Source organism: Lissotriton helveticus, chromosome 7, assembly GCF_964261635.1.
Source record: "Lissotriton helveticus chromosome 7, aLisHel1.1, whole genome shotgun sequence".
In the NCBI taxonomy this organism is placed as follows: Eukaryota; Metazoa; Chordata; class Amphibia; order Caudata; family Salamandridae; genus Lissotriton; species Lissotriton helveticus.
This window is the reverse complement of record NC_136068.1, coordinates 510,054,799-510,073,256: the sequence shown is the minus strand read 5'-3', so window position 1 is coordinate 510,073,256 and position 18,458 is coordinate 510,054,799. Positions and strand designations below refer to the sequence as shown.

General features: G+C 48.2%; 1 protein-coding gene across 1 annotated transcript in view; it reads right to left on the bottom strand.

Annotated features, from left to right (window-relative positions):
• LOC144768685 (uncharacterized) overlaps positions 1–18,458 on the bottom strand; it is a 9,047,330-nt gene that overhangs the window by 2,209,078 nt on the left and 6,819,794 nt on the right. Inside the window, exon 53 of the mRNA XM_078652515.1 lies at positions 8,757–8,792. Within this exon, the coding sequence (XP_078508641.1) occupies positions 8,757–8,792 (36 nt within the window). The remainder of the gene's footprint in view (positions 1–8,756; positions 8,793–18,458) is intronic.

Sequence of the window (18,458 nt, the reverse complement as noted above, 5' to 3'; positions counted from 1 at the left end):
CTGATTCCTCTATTTCACCTTCATCAACCTCCTGTCTTTTATACAGCTCTTCCTCAAGCAGTCTCTGCGCCTCTCTCCTCGATTGAATTCTAGGAATCAGCGTCGGCGGTGTCACAAGCAGCATTGGCATTACTGGAACAGGCGTCAAAGGAGGTTCCCAAGGCGGAATTGGTGCCGCACGAGGCCAAGATGAAGGTCCACCAGACGGGTAATCCATGAACGGTGTCAAAACCCTCAGAGCCGGAAACTGCCATGACGGCGCCGTCTGCATGAACGGCACAAGTGGTGCCTGGGCATAGTGCTGTGGCATACCCAAGTTGAAGGCCAGCGGACCCATGGGATCTGAAGGTGCCCCGGAGGGGAAGGCTGCCCTAGCAAAAACTCCATACATAGCATTAAAACAATGCGTAGGATCTGATCTTGGAGTTGTAAATTGTGGAAATGGATTCGACCCAGAATCCAAACAATTAACCTCCGGAACCGGAACAACTGGATCCACCGAAGCCACAGGATCGACCTCGTGCACAGGAGAAACAGGACTCAAAACAATCTAGAGTGGTAACTCTTCTGAATCCGGTGAACCCCTTGGCGCAGGAGACTGACCCGGAGTTCCTTTAGACAAAGGAGATCTCTCCGGAGTAACTCGAGGAAAAGGAGAAGGCAAAGGAGACATACTTTTTTTTGACAACGTCAAGGGGTAGGCGAAGGCGACCTCGAAGCTTTACCCTTTGACGAGCGGCGCCGCGATCCATGTCTTCTCTTCTTTTTGTGTTTCCTCGACTTCGATGAGTGCGAAGCCAACGACTTCGACTTAGTGTTTTTTTGACCTCTTCCTTCCTTCTTCGCCTTAGCCATCAAGAGCTTTGCTTCCTGTTCATTAAGAGCCATAGGATTCATCTCTCAGCAGCTGGAAGAATCCTCCATGTCGTGATCAGACGACAAACACCATAAACAGTCTTCATGAGGGTCATTGATGGACATTTGACCACCACACTCTCTGCACGGCTTGAATCCAGACTTCCTTGAAGACGGCATCCTAAAACCAACAGTTTAAAGAAGAATCTAACTACAAAGTATCTCAACAATATGGAGAGAGACAGAAACCCGTCATGCGTCGATGCCGTGGAAAAAATGGAGCTGACTTCATCACGCCGAAGAGGCGCTCTTATGGCTCCAGTGATGTCATGCGGAGTCGTGAGCGGAGCCGTGCAATAGTGACGTCCTTGTCGGCGTGCGGACCTAGGAAAAAGTTACAGCGGAATGCTGGCGCAGGGGATATTCATAAGGTGAGGAATCCACAGGCAGATGTATCCATCAGAAACACATTTACTATAAATGATATAAAGTGTAGGGAAAGCGTTTGCCTTTGGAGGTATTACATTTACTATTCCCATTCCAGTCTGTAGAACAGTAGGGAAAGCGGTGGACTTCGGAGAGGTAAGGTTTACTATTTCCACTCCAGTCTGTGCTACAGTAAGTAAAGTGTTGAACTTCAGGGGTTTAGATTTACTACTCCCACTCCTGATGGGGTAACAATAGGAAAAGCATTGGACTTTGAAGGGGAAAATGTACTATTCCCACTCCAGTTGGTAAATCAATAGGGAAAGCATTGGACTTCAGGGTAGTTACATTTACTGTTCCCACTCCTGTCTGTACAACAGTAGGGAAGAACAAGTTACTTACCTTCGGTAACGCTTTTTCTGGTGGATACAGTATCTGCCTGTGGATTCCTCACCTTGTGAATATCCCCTGCGCCAGCAGCATTCGGAAATTTTTCGTAGCTCTCCACGCCGACGAGGACAATGTCACAGAAGCATGGCTCCGCTTGCGGCTCCGCTGACGTCACCAGAGCCATAAGAGAGCCTCGTCGGCGTGATGACGTCAGTTCCGCCCTTTTTTTCCGGACTGACACAAATATATACAGCATACGAAGTACACAGTATTCAAACCAACACATACAGTGTGAAATCAATGCATTAAAGCAAAAAGAATAATACAATTACATTAAAAGAAACAGACAGAAACTATCACCATTGCTGGTATACAAGGGTGGACAACGGGGAGGCGGGTGGGTCAGTGAGGAATCCACAGGCAGATACTGTATCCACCAGAAAAAGCATTACGAAGGTAAGTAACTTGTTCTTCTGATGGCTACATCTGCCAGTGGATTCCTCACCTTGTGAAAAGAGTCCCACATCAGTCCCTACTACCGGAGGAGGGTGTCCACCCTTCTATACCAAAAAGTCGTATAGGACAGAACGCGCAAAGTGACTGTCCCTCCTCACTTCGGAATCTAAGCAGTAATGCTTTGCGAAAGTGTGAAGGGAGGACCAAGTTGCCGCTCTACAAATATCCTCCACAGGAACACCTCTAGATAAGGCAGATGTAGAAGACTTTGCCCTGGTAGAGTGAGCTCTTATACCCTCTGGAGGTTCCTTACCAGCCAAAGTGTAACAGATCTTGATGCACAAGATAATCCATCTGGAAAGGGAGCGCTTGTGCACCGCTCTGGATTTCCTGCAGCCAATAAAGACCACGAAGAGCTGGTCATCCACTCGAAAGTCTTTAGTCCTATCGAGGTAAAAACTCACCGCCCTTTTAGGGTCCAAACGGTGAAGCCGCTCCTCCTCCTTGGAAGGGTGAGGGGGAGGAAAGAAGGTAGGATGGGTAATGGACTGCCCCAGATGGAAGGGAGTTACCACCTTAGGCAGAAAAGCAGCACTGGTCCTGAGTACCATTCTATCAGCATGAATGGTCAAGAACGGGGGTTTCGAACTCAGAGCTTGAAGCACACTTACCCTCCTTGCCGAGGTAATTGCAATAAGAAATACTGTTTTAAAAGACAATAGTCTCAAGGGACACTTGTGCAAGGGTTGAAAGGGAGAACCCATCAAGTAGGTTAAGACAAGATTTAAGTCCCAATGAGGAACAATAAAAGGAGTGGACTGAAACTTATTAGTAAGGCCCTTTATGAACCTTAACACAATGGGTGACTTGAACAAAGATGGCTGATCCGGCAAGCAAATAAACGCCAACAAAGTCGATAAATAGCCCTTCACAGTAGCCACAGCAACGCCCTGCTGGGCTAATAAGAGAGCCAACTGAAGGATGTTGGATAAACGAGCCCTCAAAGGGTCAATAGAATTCTCCCCACACCAAATGACAAATTTGGACCACCTATAGTAATAGATAGACTTGGTGGAGTGACGCCTGGCTGATAAAATAACATCCACCACGTCAGGCGAGAGGGTAAAATAATTCAGGTTGCCCCATTCAATCTCCAGGCATGAAGGTGTAAGCTCTGGAGGTTATGTTATGTTATGTTATGTTAGGCGAACTTTTATAGCGCACGGATGCCCCAGCCAAGGGGCGTACCGGCGCTTCCAAGAAAAACCAACACAACACAGCGGCAACAACAGAAGAAGAACTACAAGAAGGCTAGACTAACTGTGAAAAAAGATGGGTTTTGATAGCCCTCCTGAACTTCAAGAGCTCATCCATTTCCCGGATATGGGGCGGAAGAGAGTTCCACAATTTTGAGGCCAGTACCCTAAAGAACCGACCGCCGGCTCTACATAGCCTGAACCGGGGAACAGTTAACAGATTCTGTCCTGAAGATCTCAAATTTCGGGTGGGGACACACGGCACCAGCAGATTATGAAGATTTTGAGGGGAGGCCAGCTTGAGGATCTTAAAAGAGAGACACAAGGTCTTAAAGTGGATCCTCTGTGCCACAGGCAACCAGTGAAGCGAGCGGATGGTATTATCCGCTGAGCAAAATCTGGGAAGGCCCACCAGGTGGGGGGTGTAGAACCTGCCCCTGTGACTGCGAGAGGAGGTCTGACCTGAGAGGGAGATGGAGCAGAGGGCACGAGGAGAGATGGAGAAGATCTGTATAATACACCGTTCTTGGCCAATCCGGGGCAATCAAAATGACTTGGGTCCGGTCTTGGCGAATCTTCCTCAGAACCCGAGGAATCAAGGGTGTGGGAGGAAACGTGTAAAGGAGTTGTAAGTCCCATCTCAACTGAAACGTGTTCCCCAAAGCTTCCTGCATTGGATACTGGAGGCTGCAGAATGACGGGCAGTGAGCGTTCTCGTGAGTGGCACCACCTCCGGATGAGGCCTCCACTCGTGGTTGGCAGAGAACTGCCGACTGAGACTGTCTGCACGCACGTTCAGAACCTAGGCCAGATGAATTGTCATCAGGCAAATCTGATGTTCCCGAACCCAGGACCAAACGACGCAGAGCCTCTCTCCAGAGACAATGCGACCCCACTCCTTCCTGCTTGTTGACATTCCACATCGCGGCAGTGTTGTGCGTCAGGACTTGAACCGACTGACCGCGAAAGGAAGGGAGGAAGACCTTGAGCGCCAAACGTATTGCCTGTAACTCTAGAAGGTTGATGTGAAGCAACCTTTCCTCTGGAGACCAAAGACCCTTAATCTCCAGGTCCCCCAGATGAGCACCCCAACCAAAAGTGGATGCATCCGTTATCACTGTGGCCTCCGATGGAGGTAGATGGAAGGGCTTCCCTTGAGACAGATTGCCTCCCACGCTACACCAAGACAGATCCGCTGCAGCTTCTCTGGAGATCCTCACAGACTCCCTGAGATCTCTGTTGTGCTGATACCACTGCCTACAGAGGCACCACTGGAGCTCCCTCATGTGCCAGCGTGCATGATTGACCAACAGAATGCAGGAAGCAAACAGACCAAGCAGGCGAAGGACCTTCAGGACTGGAACGACCGCTCCATTGTAAAACAAGGGAATTATTTCCTGAATGTCGAGAATACTTTGTGGAGGTAGGAATGCTCGACACACAGTAGTGTCCAGTACCGCCCCTATGAACAGGTTGCGCTGAGAGGGCACCAGGTGAGATTCGGGCACGTTTATCAAGAAACCCATTTGTACAACAACTGAGTTGTAACCTGCAGATGATGAAGCACCTTCTCTGGCGACTCTGCTTTGATCAGCCAGTCGTCCAGATAGGGGAAAACTGGAATCCCCGACCTCCTAAGATGGGCTGCCACCAATGCCATCACCTTGGTGAAGACTCGAGGTGCAGTAGTAAGTCCAAACGGGAGAACCGCAAACTGATAATGCTGCGACCCTACCGGAAAACGGACATACTTCCTGTGCGACTTCAGGATCGGGATATGAAAATATGCATCCTGCAAGTCATTCGACACCATCCAGTCTTCCTGTTGCAGCGCCTGAAGAACCTGCGCTAGCGTGAGCATCTTGAACTTCTCCTGCTTGAGAAAAAGATTCAAGATCCTGAGATCCAGGATTGGACTTAACCTGCCATCCTTTTTTGGGAATCAGGAAATACCGGGAGTAGCATCCCTGACCCCTTTCCTGCTCCGGAACCACATATATTGCACCTTTTTTCAGTAATGTAAGGACTTCCTCCTGCAGAAGAAGAAGGTGGTCCTCCGATCATGCCCCTTGGCAAGGAGGTTAATTCGGAGAGAATTCCCGAAAGGGTAGAGCATACCCACTTTCCACAAGATTTAGAACCCAAAGGTCCGTAGTGACCGATTCCCAATCTTGTAGAAAATGGGTAAGCCGATCCCCCACAGGACCCGCATGATCCAGAATGGTGGATCTAGGGCTGCTTTGCTGTGGCAAGAGGGGGGGAGGTAGAGGAGGAGGAGGAGGGCTGACGACCTTGTGGACGACCTCTGTTCTTGCCTCTGTAGTCCTCATACAGGGTATTTTGCTGCTGCTATTGCTGCTGCTGAGGCTGCCTGTAGGTCCGAAAGGACGACCTTCCAAAACCTCTGTACCTTCTGTAAGAGGAACCTCTAGGCTGCGCCTGTAGGTCCAGAAACTTAGCGGTAGCTTTGCTGTCCTTAAACCTTTCTAAGGCTGCGTCTGCTTTTTTCCAAACAGCCCAGGGATCAAAAGGGAGGTCAAGAAGTGTTGCCTGCACATCCGGAGAGAACTCTGATGACTTGAGCCAAGCACTTCTCCTTGTGGCAACTGAAAAACCCATAATCCTGGCAACAGAGTCTGCAGTGTCCAAGCCACTCTGAATAACTTGACGTGCAGCTGCTTGAGTGTCCGATAAAACCTCATTAAAATTCTGTCTGTCCTCCTCAGACAATTTAGGAGCAAGCTGTTTTCCAGAGTCCATTAGAGCGTGAATGTAACGGCCCACAAGACAGGTGGCATTTGTGGACTTCAAGGCCATACTTGCTGAGGAGAACACCTTTTTAGCTGATTGGTCAAGTTTTTTCGAGTCTCTATCACCAGGGACTTGAGGAAAGGCCCCAGAAGATTTCTTCAAACAGGTAGCTTGAACCACCAGGCTCTCACGAGAAGGATGAGATGTTAGGAAGTCCGGATATCCTGGAGCCACCCTGTCCCTCCTAGCAATAGATTTTGAAACTGCTGGAGCCAAAAAGGGCTTACGCCAAACCTCCATGACTGGCTCAGTGATGACATCATTAAAAGGCAGTAAAGGCTCTATTACAGTGGACGGAGAATGAAGAACCTCAGTTAAATTATTGGACTTAAAGTCAGCTGTTGGAAGCTGCAGGTCTAAAAGCTCTGCTGACTTCCTTATAACAGTGTGGTAAGGAGCTACATCCTTTGAAGGAACATCTGAAGGAGTAAAAAGCTCCCATTCTGGGGACATATCAAGGCCACTTGCCACCCTCAAATCTTCAAATAAGTCCTCTGACTCCTGAAGTTTACCTTCCTCCATTTCTTCCTCTGCACGATAACGCTGCTCCTCCAATATCTTCTGTGCCTCCTGCCTGGATCTTATCCTCGGAACCGGCATCGGCGGAGCCAGACATGACTCCGACGGATCCGGAGGCACAACTTGAGTCGAACGAGGCCGAGCTGATGGCGCCAGAGATTAAGGGAATGGCGTTGATGTCCTCGGTGCCGTGAAATGCCAGGACGGCGCCGCTGGAAGAAATGGAATAAAGGGAGCCTGAGCATAAGCCTGAGGAACCCCAGATTATAGGCCATAGTACCCATAGTACCCAAAGGGGTACATAGCTCTTGCAAAGACTCCATACATTGCATTTAAGTAATGTGATGGATCTTGACCCGGGCCAGGGAAAGGTTGGTAAGCGCCCGATATAGGCTCTGGCTGAGGCATTACCGGACTCGGGCCAATCGGCGCCGACGGTGGAGCCAATGGAGTTGCCGACTCATCAGGTACTGGAACCTCTTCCACCGGAGTCGGAGAATGAGCCGGCGTCGGAGAATGCACCGGGGAAGCTGCAGGCGAAGCCGAACGAACAGGAGAACCCTGATTCGAGCCAGAGGGAGAAGGAGAGACATAATCCTTACGATGCATAGGAGCTGGAGAAGTCGATTTCAGAGCTGTGTCCTTATCTGTACAGTGTCAAGAGCCGTGCCTCTTCTTCTTCTTATGCTTCTTTGATTTTGAAGCATGACCCAATGTCGATTTCGAACCCGACCTCGACCTGGAACTCGACCTTAATCTTCTTTGACCTCTCTTCTCCTTCCTCATCTTTGCCATGAACAGCTTGGCCTCTCTCTCCTTCAAAGCATTCGGGTTCATCTTGCGATAGCAAGATGAACTCTCGACGTCGTGATCCGACAACAGGCACCAAACACAATCTTCGTGGGAATCCGTGATGGACATATGTCCTCCGCACTCCCTACAGGACTTGAACCCTGACTTCCTCGACGACATCTTCAAGAAAGAAACAAGAGAAGACCAGAAGCAATCCAGAAAAAGAATGTAATTACGGAGAGTCCCAAAAAACCATTAGCGTCGACGGCACGGAAAAAAGGGAACTGACGTCATCACACCGACGAGGCTCTCTCAGGGCTCCGGTGACGTCAGCGGAGCCGCGAGCTGAGCCATGCTTCTGTAACGTTGTCCTCGTAGGAGTGGAGAGCTACAAAAAATTGCTGCTGGGGCAGGGGATATTCACAAGGTGAGGAATCCACTGGCCGATGTATCCATCAGAAAGTGTTGGACTTTGGAAGGTTAAAATGTACTATTCCCACTGCAGTTCATGGATCAGTGGGGAAAGTGTTGGACTTCAGAAAGGTAAATTTTACATTTCTCCATAAAGTTCAGATGAATACTAACAGTTCATTCATCCCCCTTCCCCTTAGTGATTCGTGGAATTATTTATTTTTAAGAATGGAGGTCTGCCACCTGCTCCTTGCCAATGGAGGACTTTCATTTTGTTCAGGAATACAGGTTCTAACAAGCTACATACTATTACTACTTCTTCACATTTCACAATGACAATCAGTTATGTGATATTAACTGTCTATCCCATCAGATCATGCCATCATTTCTCCCTACAACCTATGGTACTCAGGGGCATAAATGTCAAACAAAATATCTCAAAAGTGACAACACAGTGCAGTACTCAGTTTAATGGACAATGATCATTCAAATCAGCTTAAAGCTGCCCGTTTACTGAAAACCGTAAACTGTTCTCATCTCTTTCACCCTTTTCAATCCATCATTCTACTAAGCGCAGGGTCAAATAATAGGATAACCCTACCTAGTGATCATAACGAACAACAATACGCCACAAGGGATCAAAATAAAGTCAACACAATTCTAACAACACACTCCACATGGCATAGTGTGCTATCTCCAAGGGAAAGTTCTTTAGTATCTTACACAGGGATAGTAAGTGCTATATATTTGTTCCAATGCAATACATAAAAATTTCTGGTGAGATACCGGAAAGCTTTTACATGTCCTATAACATCTCAGAGAAAAGAGGGATTTTCTCACCTGAGCTAGGAGCTGGGGTGGGGACCTGTATTGATCCTGAGGAAAATTGGAAAACTGTAATTATTACAAGACACACATGTGCACAAGAGAGCAAACTGTGAAACCTTTCAGGATGTCTATGTCAGAGAGTTAATTATAAAGCACTGAACTAGGATATAGAATGCTCCACCTCACTGCAGTGTAGGAATGTGGAGTATCTTCTGGAAAATAGAAAAATACATTGTGATGTAAGGTACTGCACTTGAAAATAGAGAACAGCTGGGGCATCTTAGATCCTGCTTAGAAGAAAAAGTTACTTACCTTCTGAAACACTCTTTCTAGTGGATACTCTGTCTACCTGCAGATTTCTCACTTTTTATATATCGCAGGTGTCAGACTGAATTCGGAAACTTTTCAATAGCTCTCCAATTTGATAGGAGAATGTAAAAAACCAAGTTATTGTTTGAGGGAGGTGTAAAGCCTACTAAAGCAACAACCACTATCCTTGTTCAGGTTAACCAAAAAAGTCACTTATTTAACCCATGCTTAACCTTTAGGTAGCTTGGCAAAAAAGCAGTCAGACTTACATTAGACGCAGTGTCTGAAGTATTTATGCAGCTCACTATGAGTAATGAAGACACAAAAATGAGGTAAAATAAGGACTTTGTTTCTCCCTTCTTTGCAATGCCTGGTTTCAGTAAGATTCAGAGTTTGTGCTGTTATTGTTGTTCTAAAGATGTGCAGTTGGAAGAATCCTAGCCTGCACATCCTGAAGGTAGTCCTAATTTTGACATGTATATAAAACAAGGCCTTGGCCGTATTATGTGTAGAACGTTATGGCACAAATATACGAGGGACAATGCAGAGTTACAGTCGCCTTTGACAGGCTCCTTTGACAAACAAAAGATACGGTTTCTTCAGAAACCGTTGTTTAAATGATGCAGTAGACAGTCTATGTTTAAATCCCTTCGTACTTGGCAGAAGGAGGCCGAGCGGAGGTGATTAAAAATGAAGAAAGGTACCAGAAAACGAAATATGCAGACCCTTACACAAAAGGCTATAGCTCATGATAAGGACAAGCAGGGTAAAGGAATAGAACGCAAAGACAAAAGATTTTGGCTGCAAATTGATAATTCCTATATGGCTCACAAAGATGGTGATCCTTTTATGGAGACCTTTTTGGATACCCGACCCCCACCACCATATGCCCAGGAACTGATATATCCTGTTGTTCTCCATCAGCGGTACAAAAGGGGGGTGGTGATGGACGGAGCATCTGAACCAATCAAACACTCACACCCAGTCAAAAGATCTGGGTTTGATCCATCACCGTTCTTTAGCCCACTCTGCCACCCCAGTTCAGACATGGCTATATGCAAATCAGTCTGACCCTGTGCCTCATGGGAACAGTCCAGCCCGAACTGCCAAGCCATGCCTTCCCTGGACCGGAAACAAGCTTCCGAGGACGGGTTTCTGGCATTACAGCCGTCTTCAGCCCGGCTTGCTTGAATCCAGTGGCAAAGTGAGCAAGGGACTCACGTCTGAGCATACCCTGCAACACTTATGGCGGCCAAAGCGGTACAAAAGGGGGGTGGTGATGGACGGAGCATCTGAACCAATCAAACACTCACACCCAGTCAAAAGATCTGGGTTTGATCCATCACCGTTCTTTAGCCCACTCTGCCACCCCAGTTCAGACATGGCTATATGCAAATCAGTCTGACCCTGTGCCTCATGGGAACAGTCCAGCCCGAACTGCCAAGCCATGCCTTCCCTGGACCGGAAACAAGCTTCCGAGGACGGGTTTCTGGCATTACAGCCGTCTTCAGCCCGGCTTGCTTGAATCCAGTGGCAAAGTGAGCAAGGGACTCACGTCTGAGCATACCCTGCCACACTTATGGCGGCCAAAGCGGTACAAAAGTCCGTCAGCAACAAGAACTCACACCAGGTTCATCAGTCTCTGAAGGTGCTACACCTAGGGCCCCAGTTAACGTACCCCTACTACTTCCATTCCATCACAACCTATGACTGCAGCAATTCCCTTTTGCTCCTAGTACAGTCATTCATCCTTTATTTACACTAGTCACTGACACACCAGCGCATGGTCCGGAATATAGAGATTGAACTCGTTTCAGGGAACGGTTAGGTCCTTAAATGCGATCTGGTGTGAGGGAGGAAAAAAAAAAAGTAACAGGGGAACAGGCAATAAGCGGTGGGCTCGGAACCAAATTTACAGTCATGAGGACAAATGGCAATTAATGCAAGACTTCAACCCTTTTATTCAGCAACATACCCTTAAACATATGTCCGCCGCACTAGTTGACCTCGGGCACACACACATCGAAACGTAATCACCTTAAAAGTGCTGGTGATGTATATCGTTTTGTGATTGATTTGAGCAAGGCCAATAAAATAGTGGTCCCACAATTCCCAGTGGTTTCTGATATCACCACACTTTTAAAAATTATTCCATCTACCGCTAAGTTTTTCTCAGTCATTAATGTTAATAATGCATTCTTCAGCATTCCCATACACCCAGACAGCAGATATTTGTTTGGATTTTCGCTCAGTTGCAAAAGTTTCCAATTCTGTAGAGCTGCTCAAGGCTATAATGAAAGTCCTAGCATTTGTAGTCAAGCATTGAAAGGTCAATTGGGTTCTCTCTCACTCTCTCCAGGCAATGCATTGGTACAAGATTTCAATGGTTTGTTAATTGCTTCTGACACTGAACAAGGTTGCAAAGGTAGAACGGTGAAATTATTGTTACACCTTGCACACCATGGTCATAAAGTTTCACTTTCAAAGTTTTAGTACTGTCAACAGGAGGTCACCTATTTAGGTCACCTTCTGTCGAAAGAGGATAGAAGGTTAACACCAGAACGCATCAGTACCATTAATAAAATGTTCTGTCCGCACACTCAAAAGGACGTGCATGCTTTTGTAGGCATCACTTTCTACTGTCAACGGTGGATCCCTAACTATTCCTTACTGATCAAACCCCTGCTCGCATTACCAACAAAAGGCATCCATGAACCTTTACCTTAGACACCAGATTGTCAGCAATCTTTTGAAGAACTAAAAACTGCGCTTTGCTCTGCTCTAGTATTAGGCATGACTGACTATAACAAGCCTTTTGTGTTATACTTCTACGAGATGGCTGGTTGTGCTCTCTTTGTCTTGACCGAAAAATTTGGCGATAGACAGATCTTGCGCTTATTTCTCTGCTTTGCTCTATTCTGTTGCTAGGGCCCTCCCCAGTTGTCTGCGAGCGGTCGCGGTCGCGGCCGTGGCCACTTCCATCAGACAATGGTCTGGACTTGTACTCAATACTGACCTCACAGTTATGGTGCCCTGTGCTGTGGATACACTTTTGAATAAAACAAGGACACATATTACGATCAAAAGATGTTCCACTCTGAATCCAGCCACATTACTACCCCTTCCTTCTGAGAATGATGCAGTTGACAAACATGATTGTATTTTCCGAACCGATGAAGAGACGAAAGGACGGGTAGACCTGACTGATAATCCCTTATCTGATTCCCAAGGAGAACTATATGTTGATGGCTCTTGTTTTAAATTACCAGATGGCACCACCACTGCAGGGTATGCTATCGCTACATTGCACACAGTGGTAGAGAAATCACGAGTCCCCTATCAGTATGCCCAGGTAGCAGACAGCCAGTATGCATTTGGGGTTGCGCACAACTTAGGGCGCCTGTGGGCAGAGACAGGGTTTCTTACTTCACATGGTGAACAAGTTACTTACCTTCGGTAACAATACATCTGTTAAGAGACATATATTAGTTATAGATTCCTTACCTTAGAATTACCCCCTGGTGACAGATTGGATCTGGAAAAAAAAATCCGTAGCACTTCCCTTGCGTGTTGGTAGACTCTGCGTCTGTCATCAGTTCTGACACGGCTTACCACGCCAGAAGTGCAGAGCCATGCAAGACACTTACCACTGGTGCACAAAACTAGGGCCCTAGAAGGGAGGCCCTATACCTAGATGTCAGTTTGCAGAACGGGGCGGATGGGTGGGGTAGTAAGGAATCTATAACTAATATATGTCTCTTACAGATTAATCTTTACCTAAGGCAAGTTACTTGTTCATCTGAAAGAGACCATTAGTTGCAGATTCCTTATCTTAGAATAGATACTAAAGCAATATCAAACCCGGAGGAGAGTCTGTGAACTAAGTTCACACCAGGAAGTCCTGGAGAACAGAACATCCGAAAAAGCCTTCCATCCGGACTTGGCTGTCTCGGCTGTAATGCCGTGTAAAAGTGTGCAGGGATGCCTATATGGCTGCCTGGTAGATGTCCAGTAAGGGAACTCCATGTCCCAAAGCAGCAGTGGCTACCGTCGCCCTGGTAGAATGGGCGTGCATGCCTACTGGAGGTTCCTTTTTAGCTAAAGAATAGCAGATTTTAATGCATAGGACAACCCATCAAGAGATGAACAAGTTACTTACCTTCAGTAACGCTTTTTCTGGTAGATACAGTATCTGCCTGTGGATTCCTCACCTTGTGAATATCCCCCTGCGTCAGCAACGTTCGGAAAACTCTTTTGTAGCACGCCGGCGTGGACGACGTCACAGGAGCACGTCATCGCGAGCGACTCCGGCTGACGTCACCGACCCCTCATTAGGCCTACGTCGGCGTGATGACATCAGTTCCGCACTTTTTTCCGTGCCTTCGAGGCACCCGGACGCACCAATGACAATAGATATACATACATACAGTGTACATAGTACATACAACTCAAAACTGCACACATAATGCGTAGCAAAGGTATGAAAAACCCAATATATATACAAATATAAATATAAATATACATAAAAATACATAACCTCAGGTATAGCAGAGTGGACAACGGGGAGGTGGGTGGGTCAGTGAGGAATCCACAGGCAGATACTGTATCTACCAGAAAAAGCGTTACCAAAGGTAAGTAACTTGTTCTTCTGATGGATACATCTGCCAGTGGATTCCTCACCTTGTGAATAGAGTCCCATAGCAGTCCCCACTCCCGGAGGAGGGTGTCCACTCTCCTATACCAGAAAATCCTGGAGGACAGAGCGCACAAAGTGGCCGTCCCTCCTCACCTCGTATCAAAGCAGTAATGCTTTGCGAACGTGTGGAGGGAGGCCCAAGTCGCGGCCCTGCAAATATCCTCAACAGGTACACCCCTAGACAAAGCAGAAGTAGCAGACTTTGCTCTAGTAGAGTGAGCTCTTATACCCTCAGGAGGGTCCTTACCCGCCAGGGAGTAGCAGATCTCGATGCATAATATTATCCATCTTGAAAGAGTGCGCTTGTGCACGGATCTTCCTTTTCTGCAACCAGCAAATCCAACGAACAGCTGGTCATCCAACCTGAACTCCTTTGTTCTGTCCAGGTAGAAGCTCACCGCCCTCTTAGGGTCCAAGCGATGAAGTCTCTCCTCCTCGTTGGAAGGGTGAGGGGGAGGATAAAAGGTAGGGTAGAGAAGGTAACGGACTGCCCCAGATGGTAAGAAGTTACCACCTTAGGCAGAAAAGCAGCCCTGGTCCTGAGAACCATTCTATCAGCATGAATGGTCAAGAACAGGGGCTTGGAACTAAGAGCTTGAAGCTCGCTTACCCTCCTTGCCGAGGTAATTGCGACCAGGAAGACCGTTTTGAAAGACAAAAGTCTCAAGGGACATGAGTGTAGAGGTTCAAAAGGAGTACCCATCAAGAATGTAAGAACAAGGTTCAAGTCCCCTTGAGTTACAATAAAAGGCATAGGAGGAAATGTATTGGTAAGGCCCCTAATGAAACGTAATACAATCGGAGATTTAAACAAAGAGGGCTGGTCTGGAAAACAAAGGATAGCAGATAAGGCCGACAAATAACCTTTGATAGTTGCCACCGCAAAACCCTGCTGGGCCAAGGAAAGCGCAAATTGAAGAATGTTGGACAAACGAGCCCTTAACGGGTCAATGGACTTCTCCCCACACCAAGCAACAAATTTACACCACCTATAAGAATAGATGGACTTGGTGGAATCACGCCTGGCTGATAAGATGACATCCACCACATCGTGAGGGAGAGAAAAAGAACTCAGGTTGCCCCGTTCAATCAATGAAGGTGTAAGGTCTGGAGGTGGGGGTGTAGAACCTGCCCCTCCATCTGGGAGAGGAGATCTGCCCTGTGAGGGAGACGGAGCGGCGAGCACGAGGAGAGGTGGAGAAGATCTGTGTACCACACCCTTCTTGGCCAATACGGGGCGATCAATATAACTTGGGCCCGGTCTTGGCGAATCTTCCTCATAACCCGAGGAATCAAGGGTATGGGAGGAAATGCGTAAAGGAGTTGTGAGTCCCAACTCAACTGAAACGCGTCTCCCAGAGCTCCTTGCATCGGAAACTGGAGACTGCAGAACGACGGGCAGTGAGCATTCTCGCGAGTGGCATACAGGTCCACCTGAGGAGTTCCCCACGTCCGAAAGACGTGACGAACCACCTCCGGGTGAAGCCTCCACTCGTGGTCGGCTGAGACAGTCTGCACGTACGTTCAGAACCCCGGCCAGATGATTTGCCATTAGACAAATCTGATGGTCCTGAACCCAGGACCAGAGACGCAGAGCCTCTCTGCAGAGACACCGCGACCCCACTCCTCCCTGCTTGTTGACATACCACATCGCGGTGGTGTTGTCCGTAAGGACCTGAACCAACCGACCGCGAAGGGAAGGGAGGAAGGCCTTGAGTGCCAAACGTATGGCCTGCAATTCCAGAAGGTTGATGTGAAGCAACCTTTCCTCTGGAGACCAAAGACCCTTGATCTCCAGGTCCCCCAGATGAGCACCCCACCCTAGAGTGGATGCATCCGTTATCACTGTGGCCACCGATGGAGGCAGATTGAAAGGCTTTCCTTGAGACAGATTGCCTTCCACGCCCCACCAAGACAGATCCGCTGCAGTTTCTCTGGAGATCCTCACTGACTCCCTGAGATCTCCGTTGTCCTGATACCACTGCCTGCGGAGGCACTGTAAAAAGGTCAGGCAACCAACCAGAAAAAGATCCTTAAGTATTGCCCGGCGGTGTCGCCTCTTTAACCCACAAGATATTAATCAATGAAGAGGCAGGCGCTGGAGACTGGAAGGCAGGAAACAAGGGTTTATTCTCTCCGGAGGAGAACACATCAGTTCGGACAGCAAGTATCGTCACGAGGTGCTCTAACCGCATCTCTGAGGCCTGGCCTCTTATACACAAGTTTATGAATTTTATTGCAGGTAACACATTCTTGCAATGCTTTGAAGTATGAAAGGACATCCTCGGAATCTCCCCTTCAGGCCCGTTCCCACACACATTTACAGTTGAAGTCCCCACCCCGGTCACAATAGGTGATGATTATCGCGCAGCTGGACATTCCGCCGATTCACGGAATGTGTGGGGTTGATCGGATATCATAGGGTGGGGGCTTTGATCAATTCGAGGGCCCTTTAATGGGGGAAGCTTCCTACTGTACGGGGGGGCAATAAACAGTATCCGCAGGGCCAGGTGGCGGCCTGGGAACGAGGAAGACAAACGGGCACGCAGGAAAGGGGGTTTGTATCAAAGGGCCTGGGACCATGAAAGGAGTGAAGGGAGGTGTCGCGCTGGGAACAGGATGGGATTCCGGGACAGAGCTGCGCTGAAGAGGGGTTTACGACTCAAGGCATGTGAGAGCGGGGGGGGGGGGGTTGTCAGCGCGCGGGGGGGGGGGATGCCGGCGAGGTTGAGAGAGAGAGAGAGACGCGCTGGCTATCAGCGAGGGGCAGGGAGGCCATGGTGCTCAAAATGGCTGCCGCTTACGTGCACGAATGGGTTCAAGAAGAGCAAGATGGCGCCGATAATGTTGACGTTTGCAGCCTAACTTTTAACAGTCCTCCCTTTTCAACATATCTAGCCAACTTGCCTACTCAATGTCAATCTTCATCAAATTCCTAACCTCGGCATCATATAATGCTCCCATGCGTTCGTTTCCAAAGTCCACAGTCTTAGGGCAAATACAATTTGTACATAGTGAACACAGAGGTGGCAGACATTGAATTCCTAAGCATAGACCGCATATTACAACTACAGGAATCAGGATAATGGTGAACAGTCTCCAGCCCCAGTTCTTAACGGTGTTCCAGAACCAACCACCAAGCGACAATTCTTCCTGATCCTGGTGGACTTCTGAAGAGAGTCTGTGAAGATGTTCGATGGCTTTGTACACTGAGGGTGAGTTGTCCGGTATGTATGTACAGCAGCTGGACCCAATAATGCGGCATGCTCCACCACGGTCCGCAAGAACCACATCTAGGACAAGGCGGTTCTGGAGGGCCACCAAGCGGACCGCTTGAAGCTCGGCGGTGTTGTTAGCAAAGATACCAGCTGTGATGTTCATTGTTGTCTCAACTGCCTGAGTCAGATGTCGGATGGCACGGCTGTTTGCCATCGGGCCCCAGAGGGGAACAAGTCCCTTCATAGCATCGAGGAACTGTGCTCCTGTTGAGTCGGCTTGCTCAATGTCCTTGGCTTGTTTTTGTCTATGATGATTCGCTGAGGCCACATAAGTCGGAGGAAGGATGAAGGAGATGAAACAAGTGCCCCCCCAGCCTTTGGGGAGCCAGGTGTAGGCCTTTGTGCCGCAGACGAAATACATGTTTGGGGACGACACAAAGGAAGGTGGATCCATGGAGTCCAAAGTTCTGGTAAAACGGCAAGCACTGCGGCCCACCAGCTGTGTCCCACGTCCTTCTATGCACATGTGGCCTGTGACGTTGATGACTGACAGGGCCACAGTCAGAGTGGCAGCCGTTCGTTTCCGCAGGTAGGAGAAGGTGGGTCTGGTTGGATTGTTGAACACCTGCATTTCAATTCGTTCTTTAGCAGGGATGTCCATGTGGATTGAGTCGTTGGAGGTCTGCGGGCAGAAGTGTGCTTTTGTTTTGTTTCGCCAGACCCCGTGGAAGATATGCGTTACGGTTTTGCTGGAGGTGGCATTGTCCTTATAGCTTTCTTGCAGGAGGATCAGCCAAGCAAGGCAGGAGCCATGAACTGAGAAGGGTGAAGGGATGAATGGTATTGAGTGTCCAGTGGCGTGGGGTAGCAACCCACAGATCCAACAGTTGGTGGCATTGGTGGCGAGATTGTGCTGGTGAAGTAGCTGTACGAAAGAGTTATTCCAAAACTCCTTTCGCCTCTCTCTGAGTTGAGGAGAGAGCGAAATCAGATAATGTTCCTTCATGGTGGTAGGCTGAGCAGTGGTCAGGAATGTTTCGTGAGCAGGTGCATTTTCTTCCACAATCCAGAGTGTGGTCATGAGGAGAAAGCAGAAAAGGATTGTGATGAAGAGTGCAATTGTCTTTGAGCTGTGGAGTCTGTCTGTTCTTGGGTCTCTGTAGTGGGTATTTCCTGTTGCCTTCATCATCTTCTCATTTGGCGCTTCCATCATCTTCTTATCTGGCGCTTCCATCATCTTCATCTTCAAGGTGCTGGGTAGTGGGCAGAACCACAGACTTAGTTTAGCTTCTCTCCAGGTAACCCTTGGTTGCTTTGGGTCACCGTTCTGAGATTTAACTTAGTTCGTGGTCTACTTAGCCGAAGCTCCCTCCTTTCGACGCAGGAAATACCCTTCTCTGGATGGCACAGTGGGATCAGAGAATTTTGAAAGTTCAAGTGCTTCGGTATCAGGATAGCAGGTTAGCGACGGTCGGTCCTTGTTCAGGAGCT